Source organism: Gopherus evgoodei, chromosome 1 (genome assembly GCF_007399415.2).
Source record: "Gopherus evgoodei ecotype Sinaloan lineage chromosome 1, rGopEvg1_v1.p, whole genome shotgun sequence".
Lineage (NCBI taxonomy): Eukaryota > Metazoa > Chordata > Testudines > Testudinidae > Gopherus > Gopherus evgoodei.
The window spans coordinates 133475473-133496335 of record NC_044322.1 but is presented as its reverse complement, the minus strand read 5'-3'; the positions used below and the strand labels follow the sequence as shown (position 1 = coordinate 133496335).

At 45.9% G+C, this 20863-nt stretch overlaps 1 protein-coding gene across 6 annotated transcripts in view; it reads left to right on the top strand.

Annotated features, from left to right (window-relative positions):
- The window catches only part of MID1 (midline 1), a 362051-nt gene that overhangs the window by 318860 nt on the left and 22328 nt on the right, over nt 1-20863 (top strand). For all 6 annotated transcript variants that reach the window (XM_030572658.1, XM_030572668.1, XM_030572696.1 and 3 more), the window contains 3 exons: nt 8308-8456; nt 12962-13089; nt 18736-18879. In XM_030572658.1, coding sequence (XP_030428518.1) covers nt 8308-8456; nt 12962-13089; nt 18736-18879 — 421 coding nt within the window. The remainder of the gene's footprint in view (nt 1-8307; nt 8457-12961; nt 13090-18735; nt 18880-20863) is intronic.

Sequence of the window (20863 nt, the reverse complement as noted above, 5' to 3'; positions counted from 1 at the left end):
CCCGGCACCGGTCCCCGGCACCGAGACGATCCTCCGTGCCGACCCGCGCAGACCCTTACCATCCAGGTTCGGCCCCACCATGGCCCTCTAGACAGCCATCCGTATCCTCGCAAACGGACAGCGGGTATGCGCTGGGCACCGACCGGCAGGCGGCGCTATTCAGTGATCCGCCGCAGCAGGACCAAGGCCCGCAACAATGGGGATTCTGGACACCCTGGGCATACCATCAGGCCCAGGGTCCCCAACAGCTCCCTGCTAGGCCGGCGACTGCGGAGCGTAGGTCTCCTGCTGCCTCGTTGTCTCGCCCCCCTCCCTCCCCGGATGGGGAGGAAGGGTCCAAGCAACAAGACTCCGCTTTGGCTCCTGAGGCAGAGGCGAGGGCTGAGGAAGACCCACAGTTAGACACTCTCTTGCCTGGGGTCTCCTCATCCTCCTCCCCAGATGAAGCGGTGGCTGGTACCTCCTCCAACAGCCCCCCCCCCCCGCTGGATCTCAGGGCGCACCAAGACCTCCTCAGGCAATTAGCTCAAAATCTGAGTCTGCAAGCCGAGGAGGTCTCGGAGATAGAGGATCCAATTGTCACCATCCTCTCATCTGACGCTCCCACCAGGGTCGCCCTGCCCTTCATACGAACCATCCAGGCCAACGCCAACACCATCTGGCAGTCTCCGGCCTCCATTCCTCCTACTGCCAAGGGCATCGAGAGGAAGTACATGGCCCCTTCTAAAGGCTATGAGTACCTCCATGTGCACCCGACACCGGGTTCCCTGGTGGTTCAATCCGTGAATGATAGAGAGCGTCATGGCCAGGAGGCTCCAGCCCCCAAATCCAGAGAAGCCAGGCGGATGGACCTCCTCGGCCGTAAGGTGTACTCGGCTGGGGCGCTGCAGCTCAGGGTCTCCAACCAGCAAGCCCTGCTGAGCAGATACGCCTTCAATTCCTGGGTGGCAGCAGACAAATTTAAGGAGCTGCTGCCACAAGACGCTCGCCAAGAGTGGGCGGCCATCTCGGATGAAGGCAAGAAGGTCGCACGCACGGCCTTGCAAGCCTCCTTGGACGCTGCAGACTTGGCTGCCCGTACCCTCGCGTCGGGAGTTACGATGCGTCGCATCTCCTGGCTGCAGGTTTCCGGCCTTCCGCCGGAACTCCAGCATACTATACAGGACCTTCCTTTCGAAGGCCAGGGCTTGTTCTCCGACAAGACAGACCCCAGACTCAAGAGTCTGAAAGATAACCGAGTCATCATGCGGTCCCTCGGGATGCACACTCCCGTGACGCAGCGTAGACCCTTCCGGCCACAGCAACAACAACAGCGCAGGCCGTTTTCCCAGTTCCGCCAGCGGCAGGACCTTAACAGGCGCCGCGGCAGGAATGGAAGGCGCAGGCATTCGGGGAACCAAGGAGGGCAGAACCAAGGCTCCTCTAAGCCCCCGCCTGGACCTAAGCCTTCATTTTGAAGGTGCGCCCGAGGGCGCAGTAACAGTTTCCCTAATGGATCCTTCCCCCCCGTTTTCCAACCGCCTTTCGTTTTTCTTCCCGGCGTGGTCCCAAATAACATCGGACCGCTGGGTCTTAAGCACGGTGCAGACGGGATACCGCCTGCAGTTTGTTTCATTTCCTCCTTCCCGCCCCCCTTCCTCGTCCCTCTTCAGGGACCCCTCTCACGAGCAATTCCTTCGGCAGGAGGTGCAGACGCTCCTCAGCAAAGGAGCTATAGAGGCGGTTCCGGAAAACGAGAAAGGCAAGGGGTTTTATTCCCGCTACTTTCTGATCCCCAAGGCCAAGGGAGGCCTCAGGCCTATCCTCGACCTGCGAGAGCTCAACAAATACCTGGTGAAGTTGAAGTTCCGCATGGTATCCCTGGGGACCATTATCCCATCCCTGGATCCGGGAGACTGGTACGCCGCCCTCAACATGCAGGACGCGTATTTTCACATTGCCATTTGGCCACGCCACAGACGTTTCCTCCGCTTCGTTGTGGGGGCTCTTCATTATCAATTTGCAGTCCTCCCATTTGGCCTGTCCACGGCCCCGAGGGTGTTTACAAAATGCATGGCAGTTGTTGTGGCGCATCTTCGGCGCAATCGTGTCCACGTGTTTCCTTATCTGGACGATTGGTTGATTCGGGGCACGTCGGAACAACAAGTCAACAGCCATGTCCGCGTGATCACCGGCATTTTCGCAAGTCTGGGCCTCTTGGTAAACACAGACAAGTCCACCCTGATGCCCACACAGAAGGTGGAATTTATCGGGGCCGTCCTGGACGCCACTGTGGGCAGGGCCTTGCTGCCACTGCAACGATTCCAGACCATGTCGGCGATCGTTCAACGTTTGCGGTCAGCCCCATTGACGTCAGTGCGGACATGTCTAACCCTGTTAGGCCACATGGCGGCTTGCACCTTTGTGACCGATTACGCTCGGCTCCACATGAGGCCCCTCCAGCTGTGGCTTATCAATCATTACAGGCCGTCAAGGCAGCCGTTAGACATGTTAGTCACAATCCCCCAGAAGGTCTTAGACTCTCTCGGCTGGTGGCTGGACCAGTCCGTGTTATGTGCGGGTCTCCCTTTCCACCCCCCTCAGCCCTCGGTATCCCTAACAACGGATGCCTCAGATCTAGGCTGGGGGGCCCACCTAGGGACCCTGCGGACGCAGAGCCTGTGGTCCCAGGAGGAGGTGGGGCTACACATCAACATGCGGGAGTTGAGAGTGGTCCGCCTTGCTTGTCAAGCGTTCTGTCATCAGCTTCAGGGTCGTTGTGTCGCCGTGTTCACGGACAACACGACGACCATGTACTATATCAACAAGCAGGGCGGCACCAGGTCCTCCTCCCTGTGCCACGAGGCGATACGACTCTGGGACTTTTGCGTAGCCCACTCCATTCACCTCAGGGCTTCCTTCCTCCCCGGAGTACGGAACACGCTGGCGGATCGATTGAGCAGATCCTTCCTGTCACACGAGTGGTCCCTCCGCCCGGACGTCGCTCTCTCCATTTTCCGGAGGTGGGGTTATCCCCGGGTGGACCTCTTTGCATCCAAGGGGAACAGGAAGTGCCAAGCGTTCTGCTCCTTTCAGGGCAGGGAGCCGGGTTCGATAGCGGATGCCTTCCTCATCCAGTGGTCGACCCACCTGTATTATGCATTTCCCCCGTTCCCTCTGGTCCACAGGGTCCTGCTGAAGGTGCGCAGGGACAGGGCTCACGTGATCATGGTGGCCCCGGCATGGCCCAGGCAGCACTGGTACACCATGCTGCTGGACCTGGCCGTAGCCGACCCAGTTCCCCTGCCCCTTCATCCGGACCTGATCACCCAGGAACACGGGACCCTCTGTCACCCAGACCTGCAGTCGCTGCACCTGGCGGCATGGCTTCTGCGTGGCTGACTGGTTCTGAGCTGCGCTGCTCCACGCCGGTGAGGGAGGTGCTCTTGAGCAGCAAGAAACCGTCCACAAGAGCCACATATTCGGCAAAATGGAAGCGCTTCTCCTGTTGGTGCGTAGAGAGAAATCTCCGCCCTATGGAAGTTTCGGTGACCGACATCTTAGACTACGTTTGGTCCCTCAAAGGGCAAGGTCTGGCCATATCGTCGTTGCGAGTCCACCTAGCAGCTATCTCCACCTTTCACCCGAGTGCGGATGGTCGCTCCGTTTTTTCTCACCCAACGGTGTCGAGATTCCTTAAGGGGCTGGAATGTTTATTCCCTAACGTCTGTCCCCCTGCTCCAACCTGGGATCTTAACCTGGTGTTGTCCCGGCTCATGGGGCCCCCCTTTGAGCCGTTAGCTACTTGCTCCCTGCTTTACCTCTCTTGGAAGACTGCCTTTCTAGTAGCTATCACCTCAGCTAGACGGGTGTCGGAACTCCGAGCTCTTGTGGTAGACCCCCCATATACGGTCTTCCACAAAGACAAGGTGCAACTGAGACCACATCCTGCCTTTCTACCCAAGGTGGTCTCAGCCTTCCACGTCAACCAAGAGATATTCCTCCCGGTTTTTTTCCCAAAACCTCACTCCTCAGGCAGGGAGCAGCAGCTCCACTCGCTTGATGTCCGTAGGGCTCTCGCGTTCTACGTGGAGAGGACCAAACCCTTCCGCAAATCCCCCCAGCTTTTCGTGGCGGTAGCGGACCGTATGAAAGGGCTTCCTATCTCCTCCCAGAGGTTATCCTCTTGGGTAACGTCCTGCATCAGGACCTGTTATGACTTGGCCCGTGTCCCTACGGGCTGTGTGACTGCGCATTCTACCAGGGCGCAGGCGTCGTCGCTGGCTTTCCTCGCCAGTGTGCCCATCCAGGAAATGTGTCGGGCAGCGACCTGGTCATCGGTCCACACCTTTGCTTCCCACTACGCCCTGGTCCAGCAGTCAAGAGAGGATGCGGCCTTCGGAACTGCAGTGCTCCATGCCGCGACTTCTCACTCCGACCCCACCGCCTAGGTATGGCTTGGGATTCACCTAACTGGAATGAATGTGAGCAATCACTCGAAGAAGAAAAGACGGTTACTCACCTTTGTAACTGTTGTTCTTCGAGATGTGTTGCTCACATCCATTCCACACCCGCCCTCCTTCCCCACTGTCGGAGTAGCCGGCAAGAAGGAACTGAGGAGCGGGCGGGCCGGCAGGGATATATATTGGGCGCCATGGCGGCGCCACTCCAGGGGGCGACCTGCCGGCCCACTGGAGTTGCTAGGGTAAAAAGTTTCCGGCGAACGTGCACGTGCGGCGCGCACACCTAACTGGAATGGATGTGAGCAACACATCTCGAAGAACAACAGTTACAAAGGTGAGTAACCGTCTTTTTTAACTTGGATTTTACAGAAAGTGGTATGACATTTTTACTATCTAAAAATATTGGGAATGTAAGTTCAATGCCATTGCTTTCCTAATAGCTGCAGGACAGTGATTGTTAGTGTCACCCTAATGAATAAGGCAAATCTCAGATATACATTCAAGTTTAAAATTGATCTAGCTACCTGCTAAATTAAGGAACATCTTTGTTTTAGATCATTATTCTTGTTTCTTTTGGAGCATGGCATTTATTCTTTAGCTGCTAAAGTAGCTGGAAGAGTGGAACAAACTCTTCTTGTGTGGGAAAAGCTCAGACAAGGAATAAAGTCAAGGGCAGGTTAAATGGTTCACTTAGCTGTCAAGATATTCCAATTAACTTGAAATAAAAAAGGCTTTAGGCAAGGGCTGACTTCAACATGTTTGAGACCACAGTTCCCATTTGTTGTTTGACAGATCTTGAATTTCTTCATAATGTTAACAAAATACATCTCCCTTCAGGATGGTAGTAAGCCAGCCTTCTGCATAATCTTTCTGCATACATTGAGCCCAACCCTACTGCCGTTAAAGTTCATGGCAAACTTCCTATTCATTGGGAGCTGCCCATTATGCATATAGATTTCATTTTTAAAAGATCCTATACCAGATTCCAATCTCAATTACACCAGTGAAAATTTATAGATTGCATTCGTTACTTTGGATTTTGTCCAGTGTAACTAGGATCAGACTCTGCCCCACTCTTTTTTCTGTTTAAAAAGAATAGACTTCTAATAACCCCGTAAATACTTGAAAAATATCTGGCTCTTTCCTAAAATCTGCACCACTTGCACATTTTGGATTGTTTTGATGAGGCTCTTCATTACCGATAAGGTTGCTGCTGATGATGATTTGTTTTTAAGAAATATTTTAAAACAAATATTAAAGCCCTGTTTGTGCCCAGCCTCGTCATGGGAATGTGAGGCCACAAGAAAGCCTCCAGAGGCCAGGCACAATGGGAGTCCTTGCACAACACTGGAAAAGTTTCTACCTGTTTTCCAACAGTGGTGCAACAGCTATACCAGTACTACCAACAGGGTAAGCACTGGTATAGACAGGGGTCAAGGATTTTTATCAACATGTCATGAAAACCTGCTCAGAGCTCCTGGAAAACAAGTACAAAATGTTCTAGTTTAGGTCTACCCAAGGAGCCCAGAGATAGAGTTATCACCTGTATATGCTAGCCTTTGCTAATGGGTCAAGACAGGGGTGGAGCCATGTCCTGTCCCTCCCTCCTTCACACTGAGCAGCGAAGCCAGAGAACAGAGTGCATGTTGAACCCTTTTTAAAGAAGGCACATCAGCTATTCCACAAAGGAGTTCTAGGAGGCACAAGGCTGCCAAACTCCCCATTGGCCTGTGACTGTGGCTAGAGAGCTATGGACTCCAGACTGGAGCTCCAGCTCTTGTTATAAGGAAGAGGGCTCTGTCATGGGACTGTGGCTATGTGCAACAGCCCTTAATGCACTGTTGTATACTTGTGTAATCACCTGAAGTGTACTTAACTAAATTAGGCATTTAAATGTCAAACAGATGAGATGTGTTAAGTACAGAGGACATTCCTGCAGTAGGGGAAGGGAGGTTCTTCCTTTCCAGATTTATCATCTATTGTTTATATAAAGAAGCTGAAAAATACTAGTTCAGACGTTGGGCCTGCCAACCAGGAAAGTGTCCTCTGGTGCCTAAAGTGCATTGTGTGACATTTGTTCAGTTAATGACTTGGTTTGTTAATGAATACCACAGTAAAGAGCTGAACAAAACTTGCACGTTCAGGCAGTGAACGTGTCACTGCCTAGGGCAGTATATGCTGAAATGCTGTCTCTTCATGAACACACACATAGAGCATGTCTTGCTCTGCATAGAATAACCTCCAACATATGTACAGTATCTAAACAAATGGCTCCTCTCCTAGCTATCTGCTTACCCCCATACAGTGTGTTCATGAGAAATGATTAATTAAATGAGGGTTGGATTGTGTGTCTTGCCTCACATGAGTTACCTACTGGCTTCAGTGGGACTCCTCCTGTAAGTGCTCACCAATGTGAGTAATGGTTGTGCAATCTAGTCCTTAATGTTTTGCGAGGGCGAGGAGATGCTGTTTGGTAGATTATATCAATAGTGAATTATACTGAAATTATATTATGATCTTTTTTCTTTGAAGAGCAGGTGACAAATGTTTGTTTCATGCAAATATTCAGCAATAGTAGCAGCCAACCATTGTGAATATACTGTAGCAGTAGATCACATTAGGAACCAGCCAGAACATTATCATCACAGTTTGTACGTTTCTGTAGCAATTTATCTTCATTCATTGCTTTATTTTGTGGGAAAATATCAATGTTAAAGATTTTCAGCCTTGTTCAACATTGCCCTTTTTTTTTTTCAAATTTCCTAAAAGGAATATTTTATTTTTGCTTATGTACTCAGTTGTCCTAAAACAAACTAATATGTACCCTCACTTCCTCTCAGGATGCATAACTCCCTTTGCAGTCAATTGTCTGGCAGCAGAATGAGCAACTACAAAGTTTGTTATTTAATTAATGAGACTCTTAGAGGTTGTGTTAACTTTAGTATACAGTTATGATCTTTCTGCACTTAATGATTAATTTCCTGATTTTATACATAGCAAAAAATGTCCTTCTGAGGTCCAAAGTTATTAGATTTCTTTCCTTTTTTCCCCTCCTGTTGGAACTATGTGGTGGTGGTGGTGATGATTTTATAGAAATAGGAAGGATTCCCAGCGCTTTCAGGAACTAAGAGGCTTCAGGAGCCAGCATCGTTTCTAAAAGGCAGATTTATTAGTCCCCTCCCTAGCCTTCCAGCTAATGGTACTTTTCAGGACAATGTCATATCTCGTGTGTATTTCCTGACTGGCTACTTCCTTGCTACGTATAGCAGAAGCACAATCAATTCTCCATTTATAGCTGTGCTTCTAAGTAGCCAAATTCATTCCATACGACAGGTTAGGATCTGAACAAACATAAAATAAAAAGGATGAACTTTAATTTACTGTTAGTGAACATGAACCATGTCCTTAGTCAAGTTTTGTTTTCAGGTCATTTTTGTGTATACCGATTCGGGACTAAAAGAAAAGTAATGAATCTTGTAAACTGCTCTTAACACATTTTTCATCACTTCAGGGAAATGATTATCAAAATACTTTTTAGTTATCATGTAAGCAGAAAATGCCAGGAAATGACGTTCTTGCTGAAGGAAAATTGGCTAGCTGTGCTTGTTTTCACTCCCCTCTGTTGTTTCCAGTGTGGAAAAAGTTGAGGTAGAAAGAACAAATCAGTCCTCTTGTAAAACAGCACATAGCTTTGACTTGGCTAATGTGGCCTATGAGTAAAGCAGGTTGAAAAGCGGCTCTTTCTTGTCAGTTAAGCCACTGATGTTAACACCCCATTTGTACTATGGCCATGAGCACAAAGTGTAAATGCCAGAGCGATTTGTGAGCATGTGGATATGACTATTTTCTTATGTTTTTGTTCAAGGTGGTGAGACTGAGAAAACTGGCTCAGCAGATTGCAAACTGCAAACAGTGCATTGAACGCTCTACATCTCTCATCTCTCAGGCTGAACAGTCTCTGAAGGAGAATGATCATGCACGCTTCCTGCAGACAGCTAAAAATATCACTGAGAGGTAAAGGCATGGACTGCTAGGGAACTTCCTCCTGGCAGATGCAAGAGCTTACATTTAGGGCAGTTGATTGGTTATGATTGCCCTCTTGTCTCTCTTGTCTTGCTGTAGGTGCCTTCAAAGAATAAAGGGGGACTGAATTGCTCTATTCTACACTAATGAACATTGGTATTGCCTTGAAATGTCAAGGGCCTTTCTATAGTATTAAATCAGAACATCTATTTAAAAGAGGAAAGACACATGAGAATGGAACTGTTTTAGGTATTGTTGCATCATCCGCATCATCCATAGATGAAGACGGTGGCATAGTTATACATGGAGATTGATAAAAACTAATTGGTAGTTTGGTGATAAATACAGTTATAATTAGAGCTGGCCAGAAACTGTAATTCCCCATTCTTTGGGAAATTGCAAATTTAAAAGAAAAAAAATCTGAAGTGGAAAGAAAACTGAACTTTCCTGAAGGATTGAAATTTCAAACTGTTTCTGAGGCTCCCTAAGCTGCCAAAAACCCCAGCGACCCACCAGGTGAGGAATCGGGCAGCTTTCATCTTGGGAGCCAGATAACTTGGGGAACCTGGGAGCCAGCATTCCCAGGGCTTTTGAACTGCTGAAGGCTGGGGAGCCTGGAAACCCAGGCTGCTAAGGAACAGGGAGCTCAGGAACTAGGGCTGGTAAGGCTTCAGGCTCCTGGCTTCCTATTAGCCTGCCAGGCATGCCGCAAGAAATGGAAGCCTGGGCTGCTGAAGAGCCACAAGCCTTACAGACTGGGCTCCTGGGCAGACAGCCATGGAGCTTCGTGGATGAGATGGCAGTAGATGAGACAGATTTTCAGTGGAACCCTGCTTGGATTCTGCTGGAATTTCATTAAAATCTACATGTTCCCATGAAAATGTCTAACTGGGTGTCAATATTCTGTTGAGATAGGAGGGAAAAAGCAAAGTAGCTGTATCTATGATAATATGGACTCTACAGTATAACAAAAAAAGAAGTGGGGCTCATATTTGGAGCTTGTCTTTCTACTAATAGTTACATCTTTGTCCAACTGTTTTTTGTTTGGGTTGTTTTTTTTTGGCTATGGGGGTCACTTTGTCTTCACATGATACAGCTAGTCTAAGTGCTGGCCTAGTCTAAGTTGTAAGCATCTGTGTTATTTATTTTATTTTTTACTCTTTCTACCTCTTTGAGAGACCCTCTGCAGATGACTGAAATCCCAAAACAACTCCTTTATCCCTCAGAGCTTTCTTTACTTCATCTCTTATATAAACCAGTGGCATACACTGGTGTTGGGAGTAGATCTGGAATGTCAGTTTATTCCTGAATTAAAAATTAAGCCCAGGTCCTACAAAGACATGTCCTTAACTTTACATATTCTGAGTTAGTCCCATTGACGTCAGTGGATCTATACACCATGTGTAAATGTTACCAGATGTAATAGAATTCTCAGCCATGGAACCTAAATTTGATTTGGCTGTGTTAGACCCACTTTTGGTGTTTACTTTACAGGCCAATTTCTGTCACCTTTACTTATGGTGAATTGTATTTTACCCCATGAGCAGTCCCTTTGAAGTTAATGGGACCACTCCCTAGCAAAGTACAATTCAACATGAGTAAGGGTGTGGGAATTTGTCCACTTCTCAATATTCTAGAGAATTAATCTTTGGGCAGAAGTATTTGCAGATACAATACATTTTCAGTGAGTGTTAGAATATTCACAGAAAATCCATTTTGAACTCAAAAACCTTAATATATTTGCACCAGACAAGTAATTGCAAGAGTTTCACTCATCCAGTCAGAGAACAGTAATAACACCATGTGACAGGTGTGTTCAGTCAAAATTAATCAATGCTCTTGCATATTATAGACCTGTACCTATGACAAAATGTTCGTGAATAGAGCTGGTTGGAAATCTTCTCACAAAACATTTTCATTGGAAAATGCAAGTTCATCAAACCAGAAATTACTTATGAAATTTCACCAAATCATAGTCAATGTTCCAGTGGAACCCTGCTTGGTTCCCTGCCAGCTTGCCTGATTGACTGTTGGGGAGACCTGTGGTGCAGACTGCTCCAGGGCCGGGGACCCCAGGCTTCCAGGGTCCATGGCTCTGCGGAAGGCCCATCATGTAGACTGCTCCTGGGCTTGGGACTCAAAGGCTTCCAAACTCCTATGACAACTGGGTCCCCGTGTTGCTCAGTTTCTGAATAGGCAATCCTGGAGCAAGCCAGCCTGGGAGTCTGGAAGGCCAGGGGTCCTTGACCCCAGGATAATCCACATGGCAGGGCTGCCGTGGAACCACAGATCCTGGGGAACCCTTGCAGCTGCTAAGTGAAATTGACATTCTTGTGAGTTTCACCACTGCTAATAGCAATAGCAAGAATGTCAGTTGTAGTCAGCAGCCCTCACTCTGGGGAGTATATTTTGTTTTAGAAACACCATGTGTCAGTGTTTCCAAAAGAAAATGTAGGGATGGGTTTCTGAATCAGAACGAAACCACATTTCAAAACATTAAAATTTCTCATGAGCCAGAAATCTGAGTTTAGGCCAGCAATACTTGTGAACGCTCTGCGGACCAATGAATAATTTCAAATAAGAATAAATCCAAGAAAATTATAAACTGCTCACAGACAATTTACAAAATGGAGGAAGAGACTAAATTTGTTCAATAAATTATTCACCACAAATGATTCTCTCAGCTCCAGTGATGTGTAAAATGTTGCTTGCTGCTAGAGTGTGCATGCAGTCACCTCTACAGGGCCCTGAGCTCCAGCGGCTAAAACTGATTTCTTAAAGTTATATACACTGCATTTTTTCATGCACATATTTCAAAAGGAATGCAGTATAAAATTCTTTGCTGTGGACACAGTGGGAAACCATGCTTACCACAGGAGTTTTTAGTTAGTGGGTTATTCATCCTATTAATGAAATCCACTTCCTTTACATAAAGCCTTAGTAGTCAGATGCTATATTTGTGAAGTGCTGGAGAGAGAGCTGGGGGAAGTGAAATCTACTTCTGAACCAGAAGGACATAGGTCTACATCATGCCATTTGCTCATTAAATCATGGGGCACAGAAGCCACCTAAAATGAATGCCATTACATGCATAATACCATCATTAGTCCAGTCTATGCAGGGCCAGGGTAGAGACCTTTTCCATATAGGGTGTGTGGAGACACTCAGGAGCAGTTGCTGTGTTCACAAATGCACCTCTGTTCTTCTCAGCAACCCCAGTGTGGGGCTTCTGGTACAGAAGGCCAGGTACAAAAATTTTGACCAAACCTAATGTAATATAAAGTCCAAAAGAAATCAATGAGTCTTTTTTTTCCTTTAGGGATAGAAACATTAAATTTCAGAAAACCATTCTTAAAATCCTGGTGAGATGGATGATCTAACTCATTTTTAATCCATTCCCATTGTACTTTTCCAAAGACCATGAGAAGCAAAAAAGATTCGTGAAAATTAAAATTCTCAGGAATAGGAGGTCAGACTTTAATCTCTTGAGCCAGGTCTGCAGTGAAATTTTCTGTTATGGGAAAAGGGTTCATGCGAGCAATGAAAATATTTTTATCTGTGCCTCATGAATGACAGACAAATGCAACTGATTGAAAGTTATATAGCTGCCTCCAGATTGACACAAATAGCTGTTCCCTGCTGTAATAGCAGGAAGCTGAATCTGTTTGCTCAAATAGATGAGAATTCTCTCCTGAATTTTCTGTAAACATCGCAATCCACTTACACTCCTGGTTCCCGCTGACATGTCTTTTAGATATCAGCCTGAAAAGTTCCAAATGCCGCATCTATCTTAGACCTAATTTTCTTGAAAAAGCTTGTCTACAGATGCATGACATTTACTGGAAAAATAAATACAATTTTTGATGTGAGCTAGCAAGAAAGCATTTCAGGTTTGAAAAAACATTATTCCGCATGTTCATTTTACAACAAAAAGACTAAGCATTTCAAGATAAAACATTCTGACGTCTGTTTGTTTAATTTTCACTCTGCACTTTTTGAAGCTAAAAATTATGTAACTTGTTTAACAACTGAGGGAGGTGTGACAGTCTGAACTAAAACCACAGTTTCTGAGACAGATGTGTGAAGGAATGCCTGGAGCAGGAAGCTGCTTAACAAGGCAGTGGTTGAGAGAGATCCAGCATCTGTTCAGGGCTGTTTAATACACAGCAGAAGCAAATAAAAATATTTCTAAGAAGAATTTTGTTCAACAGGAGAAGGAAAAAACCCTGCTTTTCCATTTTTTAAAACCTATTCATGTTTGATTGTAATTTTGTTAACGTTGTATGGTAAAATTGTTCAACATAGCAAAATGGGAGGCGGCCATGTAATGGCCTGACCCTGCGGAGTTTGCTTACAGAAGTAAGAACTAAGGTTAGAGCACTAAATCAATATGTTTTTTAAAATGGTTGTAAAAATGTGACAATTTGGGGTTGATGATTCTGATGATTAGGTGATGAATGTGAAAACTACTGCATCCTTGTGTTTTTCCATTATAGGGTCTCCATGGCTACTGCATCCTCCCAGGTGTTAATCCCTGAAATTAATTTCAATGATACTTTCGATACTTTTGCGCTTGATTTTACCAGGGAGAAAAAATTGCTGGAATGCCTCGATTATCTTACAGGTATTTTTTTAAATGATTAATTCACTTATAAAATAGTATGGCCAGGATTGTCTCTGTCCCATCCCCATTAGACTCCCTGCATGCATTACCCGTAACACAGAGGGAAGGGAAGGGAGTGAGGGACAAGAGTAAGGAGTAGGTGTGGTCTTGCCTCTGTCCCCTCCTCGCCCAGTGCTCTGGCCAGCATGGTTAAGTGGACATGGAGGGGGAAATAAATTGAGCCCAGTACATGATGTGCACTGATTCCCCCCACCCCACCCCACATTGGAGCAATGAGGAAGTAGGGACTGTATCCTAGCTCAGAATCATAATTTGTTCCCTGTTCTACTCCTGGGCCAGTGCTGCTGTGCACTGCCTTGTGTTCAAGGCAGTTTAGCCATATATTAGTAACCAGAAGCAATTCTAATAACCAGCACTAAGGAATCAGCAATAAGAAAAGTCTTTGTGTATCAACACATACAGTACACTTCACCCATGAAGTACCTGAAGGCGCTGACAGTGTTCAGGGTTGTATAATGTGTGGCATCTTTTTTTACTGCTATATGTGTTGATCCTATGGTTTTTACTTTCTCAAAGATTCCATTAAGTTAAATGGGTATTTTGCCTGAGTAAATCTGCAAGATTGGGCCTTTCCAAACAGATTGCGTTATCTATAATCACAGGTTATTTAGTCATTCACAAAGAAAAACAGATTGCTGAAATCAAGACTGTTCTCTTTTTGGTGCCAGAATTAGAACAATTCATTTCAGTTTAATTAATTGAAAACAGAAAAAACATGGCAGCAACTCTAATTTTGCACAGCCTATAAGCAGCCAACACTAAGAGTGAGAATGTGGAAATCTAAAACATACAGCATTGTTCAAAGAGCACTTAAAAATTCAGTTTCAATGGGATTTCACACGGACATGCCATACTCCACCACAGAAGGCATCCCAATATTAATTCTATCCCAGCTGGGATGCCAGCATTCAGTTACCCTCTTCCTCAAATTCAACCCACAATAGAACAGACTTCAGTTCTGTGAAATGACACACACTCAGATTTGGGGGAACAACATAATAGGTCTGTTTATCTAACATTTTCATTATTTGGCTATCCAGTCAAGAATGGCCTACCTACCTATGTCTTTACCAGATTAGTCTTTCATACTAATAAATAATGTGTGGCTCAAATTGCAAAATACAAACAGGAAATCCAAAGTGTCTGAGCACAAAATACAGTCTACCTAGATTTCTCGTATCTCATACATGAGCATTGAAATAAAGAAATTATATATACGTCAGTAGTCCTATATGCTTGGCTATTCTGTATTATAATTTGAAACCTTCAGGGCCACAATTTATTTCCTTTCCTCATTATGAGTAGTATCTTAGTTGATGAGGAGTTTCACTGAAAACAATAGAGCTATTTGTGGAATAAAGTTCTATTCTCAATGATGAAATGTTGCAGAATCTAGCCCTTTATAAGCAATTTCTATTCTATTGTGTTTCCTCACTCATGATGTTCTGAAATAGTTAATTCTTCTTCGAGTGATTGCTCACATCCATTCCAGTTAGGTGTGCGCGCCGCGCGTGCACGTTCGTCGGAAACTTTTTTACCCTAGCAACTCCAGTGGGCCGGCAGGTCGCCCCCTGGAGTGGCGCCGCCATGGTGCCCAATATATATCCCTGCCGGCCCGCCCGCTCCTCAGTTCCTTCTTACCGCCGTGTCGGTCGTTGGAACTGTGGAGCGCGGCATAGCTGTCCTCCACGTCCCTAGCTCTCCTAGTTCTCTATCGTTTATCTATCGTTCATCTCTAGTTCCATTATAGTTGTTAATTAGTTTGTTAAGCAGATAGTTAAGTTAAATAGTTGCCCCCTGTGCCACGAGGCGATACAACTCTGGGACTTTTGCGTAGCCCACTCCATTCACCTCAGGGCTTCCTTCCTTCCTGAAGTACGGAACACGCTGGCGGATCGATTGAGCAGATCCTTCCTGTCACACGAGTGGTCCCTTCGCCCGGACGTCGCTCTCTCCATTTTCCGGAGGTGGGGTTATCCCCGGGTGGACCTCTTCGCGTCCAAGGGGAACAGGAAGTGCCAAGCGTTCTGCTCCTTTCAGGGCAGGGAGCCGGGGTCGATAGCGGATGCCTTCCTCATCCAGTGGTCGACCCACCTGTACTATGCGTTTCCCCCGTTCCCTCTGGTCCACAAGGTCCTCCTGAAGGTGCGCAGAGACAGGGCTCTCGTGATCATGGTGGCCCCGGCATGGCCCAGGCAGCACTGGTACACCATGCTGCTGGACTTGGCCATAGCCGACCCAGTTCCCCTGCCCCTTCATCCGGACCTGATTACCCAGGACCACGGGACCCTCTGTCACCCAGACCTGCAGTCGCTGCACCTAGCGGCGTGGCTCCTGCGTGGCTGACTGGTTCCGAGCTGCGCTGCTCCACGCCTGTGAGAGAGGTGCTCTTGAGCAGCAGGAAACCGTCCACAAGAGCCACATATTCGGCGAAATGGAAGCGCTTCTCCTGTTGGTGCGTAGAGAGAAATCTCCGCCCTATGGAAGTTTCGATAACCGAAATCTTAGACTACGTTTGGTCCCTCAAAGGGCAAGGTCTGGCCTTATCGTCGTTGCGAGTCCACCTAGCAGCTATCTCCACCTTTCACCCGGGTGCGGACGGTCGCTCCGTTTTTTCTCACCCGACGGTGTCGAGATTCCTGAAAGGGCTGGAACGTTTATTCCCTAACGTCCGTCCCCCTGCTCCAACCTGGGATCTTAACCTGGTGTTGTCCCGGCTCATGGGGCCCCCCTTTGAGCCGTTAGCTACTTGCTCCCTGCTCTACCTCTCTTGGAAAACTGCCTTTCTAGTGGCTATCACCTCAGCTAGACGGGTGTCGGAGCTCCGAGCTCTTGTGGTAGACCCCCCATATACGGTCTTCCACAAGGACAAGGTGCAGCTGAGACCACACCCTGCTTTTCTGCCCAAGGTGGTCTCAGCCTTCCACGTCAACCAAGAGATTTTCCTTCCGGTTTTTTTCCCAAAACCTCACTCCTCAGGCAGGGAGCAGCAGCTCCACTCGCTGGATGTCCGTAGGGCTCTCGCATTCTACATAGAGAGGACTAAGCCCTTCCGAAAATCCCCCCAGCTTTTCGTGGCGGTAGCAGATCGTATGAAAGGGCTTCCTATCTCCTCCCAGAGGGTATCCTCTTGGGTTACGTCCTGTATCAGGACCTGTTATGACTTGGCCCATGTCCCTACGGGCCGTGTGACTGCGCATTCTACCAGGGCGCAGGCGTCGTCGCTGGCTTTCCTCGCCCGCGTGCCCATCCAGGAAATCTGTCGGGCAGCGACCTGGTCATCGGTCCACACCTTTGCTTCCCACTACGCCCTGGTCCAGCAGTCGAGGGAGGATGCGGCCTTCGGAACTGCAGTGCTCCGTGCCGCGACTTCTCACTCCGACCCCACCGCCTAGGTATGGCTTGGGAGTCACCTAACTGGAATGGATGTGAGCAATCACTCGAAGAAGAAAAGACGGTTACTCACCTTTGTAACTGTTGTTCTTCAAGATGTGTTGCTCACATCCATTCCACACCCGCCCTCCTTCCCCACTGTTGGAGTAGCCGGCAAGAAGGAACTGAGGAGCGGGCGGGCCAGCAGGGATATATATTGGGCGCCATGCCGGCGCCACTTCAGGGGGCGACCTGCCAGCCCACTGGAGTTGCTAGGGTAAAAAAGTTTCCGACGAACATGCACGCGCGGCGCGCACACCTAACTGGAATGGATGTGAGCAACACATCTCGAAGAACAACAGTTACAAAGGTGAGTAACCGTCTTTTTTTTAAAAGATAAATTGGTACTTGGATTACTAATTAAAGAAAATTTCCCCTTTTATATTTACTACTGGTGAATAAACAACTTATAAAGATGTATCTGTTTCATTGCTTTATAGACCAAAAGCCCTAGGGGCTACAGGTCCAAGGATGGATTTTGCATTCAGACATCTACATTTATTTGAAAGATGTGGAAAGCCTCTTTCAGACAAGGAACTCCCCTCACATCTTGAGGAATTCCATGTATACTAGTGTAGTCTAGCTGGTTCATGAAATAAGTAATGCTCCGGAAACATCTCCCATATTCTAGTTTCAGGAAGGCTAGGTACACAGCAGGAGCATCAGATAAAATCCTCCCACTCTGTCTCAAATCCTCCCTATTCTGTGATTTTAGAGCAGGAATATCTGTACTCTTCAGTTGGAACCCCTGTGCATGCACAAAAAGAGAAAATTCACACTGGTGTTTTCAAAGGGGATGAAGGGAATTAGACACTCAATCCCTGTTAAAATTCAATGGGAATTGGGTGCCTCAATCTCTTAGGCTCCTCCTCCCTTAGGTTTTATAATAGTTACCATTTAACCATCCATTATAATAACTATCATCTTCCCTTAAAGTATTATTAATTATTTGTGCTATGGTACTGCCTAGAAGCCTCAACTGGGATTGGGATCCTATTGTACTAGGCATGTAAGAAAACGAAAGCACAAGCATTTCAGTTTATTACAGTCCCACAAAATTGGATCCCCCAGCCTAGTTACAAAGATCAGTTTATTTTCTTTTAATCAGATTTTTCTAAACTGAAGGAACGACACTATATGGAGGAGGAAGAATAGGATGCAACAGAGTTTAAAAAAAATCTCCAGTAAATTATTCTGATAGAAAGTCAGGTATTTCTAAAAGCCATGAATGTCAACCTCTAATATTTCAAAGAGAACTCAGGGTAGCAACACTGCAATAGACTCTCTCACAATATATCGTCAGTTAATATACACTATCTAAATTGCAGCAGTATCCCTTTCAGAGAATCGTTTTCTTTTTCTTTTGCTTATATTCCCATTCTGGAATGAATGGTCTTATTTTAGCTGATTTTCATCCTTTTTTGTTAATACCCATATGTCCCAAGGATTCCTCAGTTTTGAAAAAAATGCGCTGACGAGCTTCTGTGCTACAATATTTAGAGTAGCACGAATCGTGGTCACATTTGAGCATTTCCTCTCAGTTGCCTCTTTTACATAAATGAAAAAGGCTGTTTGGAACAAAGTCTACCTCTTTAATCCTTGCATAACACATAAAATAGAAGCTTTAAAATATAAACATATTTAATAGCAAAATACAATTTAAAAATGTTATGTTAAAATAAATGAAAGTCTGAGAACTGCCAGCAAAAAACATGTGTAGTCCATTTTTTCATTTACTTTTAATTCAGGTGCAATTGGATCATTTTTGTACAACCTTCTCTGTGAGTCATTAGTGCCACTGACCTCATGGGGGCTATTCATATTAAAGCTACTTAGATGTGAAAGGATTTTTAAGATCTGCCCCCAGGGATGGTGGGAATTTTATGACAGGAATTCCTGGAAACTGATTTTTAAACTACCCATCTAAGGGCCACATCATCTGTTTTTAAGAAGTTCCCATTGATGTTAGCAAGAAGTTGGCATCCTGAGGGCCCTTGCAACCCTACATTTCTAAGTTCTGCCTAAAAATCTTTGGTACAGTATGGCCATAAAATCCCATCTAAAATTTGCACGTTACTGTCAGACGTGAAAGGGAAAGTACCCTACTAAATCAGTCAGCTCCTTTCCCTAACAGTAGTGCTTGTTTTTTCACAGCTCCTAACCCTCCAACCATTAGAGAAGAGCTGTGTACAGCTTCTTACGACACAATCACTGTCCACTGGACCTCAGATGATGAATTCAGTGTGGTCTCATATGAGCTGCAATATACCATCTTTACTGGACAAGCTAATGTAGTTAGTAAGTATAAATCTTCTCATTTTCAGTTCTGCTTAATTGTGAGTTTCAGCAAATTACATGCCTTCAAATACAAATATATACAGAAGTCAAGAAGAAAATGGGAAAAAAACATAATTCCTAGACATTTTTATTGCACTGTTTCTATATTTAAAGTCCAATGACTGTAATGAATTTAAGGATTTTCAAATTCAAAACTTGTCACTTGAATTCCTTGTATGTGTACGTTTGCTATTGTAGTAGGAGTGGGAGTGCTAGGAGTGTGGTAGGGTGGGAGTTTAAAAACCAATAATAGATTCCTAATGGTACAAATACAATTCATCTCGTAAGAGCTAAACCGTGTTCATAACTTTTTAGACTATTTGTATGATTTTAAGTGAGTTTAAAATGTATGCACTGTAGTTATAAATTCTGAGCAGTGGTATTGCCAGTATAAGCAAAGCCAGGTGGCCAGGGCCAGATATTCTAAAACACTTAGGACCCGATAGCTCCCGTTGAAACACTTACGGTGAGAATTTCAAAAGAACTCATTACCCAGTAAAACTGTACTCATTTGAAAATCTGATTTCTTTAAATTAAGGCCTTGATCTGCCAAAACATTTCAGTACGTGCTTAACTTTAAGCAAGTTGTGCTATTGACTTAAAGGAGGTTATTCATGTGCTTGAAGGTAAGATTTGGTCAAAGACTATTCAAGTGCTTATGTTCAAAAGCACCTATGTGACTAAGGAGCCTACTTTCAAAAGTGGCTAAGTCTCACTGACTTTCAGTTAGACCCATGCTCCTAAGTCACTTAGGTTCTTTTGAAAAAAAATTAGTCTTAGGGATAAAAATAAAGGTTTTTCCTACCAACTTCCATTGTCTGTAGGGCTACAGAAAGTAGGGATTCGTTTCAGTGTGAAGCTTCTCTCAGTGTATTAAAGTCAAAGGGAGTAAACATCAGTAGGAAAAAACTGTTGACGTGGTGATTTTATTTGACTCAGTTTTTATAATTACACTAACCCTTGCATTGTCCTGTATAACTTATAGTAGAACATTTTCCTTTGCCTTGATACTCGGAGTTTTATGAAAGACCAAATTTGACTTCTTGTGCCTTATGGGTTAACTTGTTTCTAGGCAACTATTCTACCAGTAATGAACCCCCTATTTTTTGTTACTGTAAATTACTAAAATAGGTCCAAATCCACAAAGATACTTAGGTACTTAAAGCCCAAATTTTTGGAAAAGGAAGCTGCCTGCCTTATACCTGTAGTCCAGTGATTCGGGGACTTGCCCAGGATGAGATAAATCCGGGTTCAAGTGCCCTACCCTCTATTGAAGAGAAGGACTGTGAACAGGTTCTCCCACATCTCTAGGGAGTGTCCTAGGCACTGAACTATAGTGGCAGTCTCTCTCTCTGGCCCAGTGCGTATTGAATTATTTATACAGAATGGAATGGCTTCAACAAGAGTGACCGAGAAAGCCCCATGTCAGAATAACCCATAGTTCAGAGTTTAGGGCACTCACCTGAGAGGTGGGAGACCCCAGAGTGAATCCCTTCTCCCCTTCAGACAGGATAGAAAATTGAACAGGGGTCTCCCAGATCCCAGGTGAGTACTGTAATTGCGCTGCTAAATGGCAGCGGTGAAAGTAACTTAAAGGACTTACCGGTACGCCGGAGTCCTGAGCGGGGGCGTGACCTCAACCGGAAGAGGCACAGCCTTTAAATCAGGATTTAAAGGCCCTGGGGTAGGCAGCAGGAGCCCTGGGCCCTTTAAAGCGCCGCCCGAGCCAGGCTGCTGGAGCCCCGGGAGGCTCCAGCTGCTGCAGAGAGCCCCAGGCCCTTTAGAGCGCCAGCCTGAGGAAGCCAATCTGGTCCATCACAGCATACCGGCCCTTGCTAGTACGCCGTACCGAACTGTACCGGCTTACTTTCACCTCTGTCTTTCTTTTCCTGTTTGTTTTGTGTGGAGTCTGGCAGGCACTTTAGCTGCCTGACTCCATGAAAGG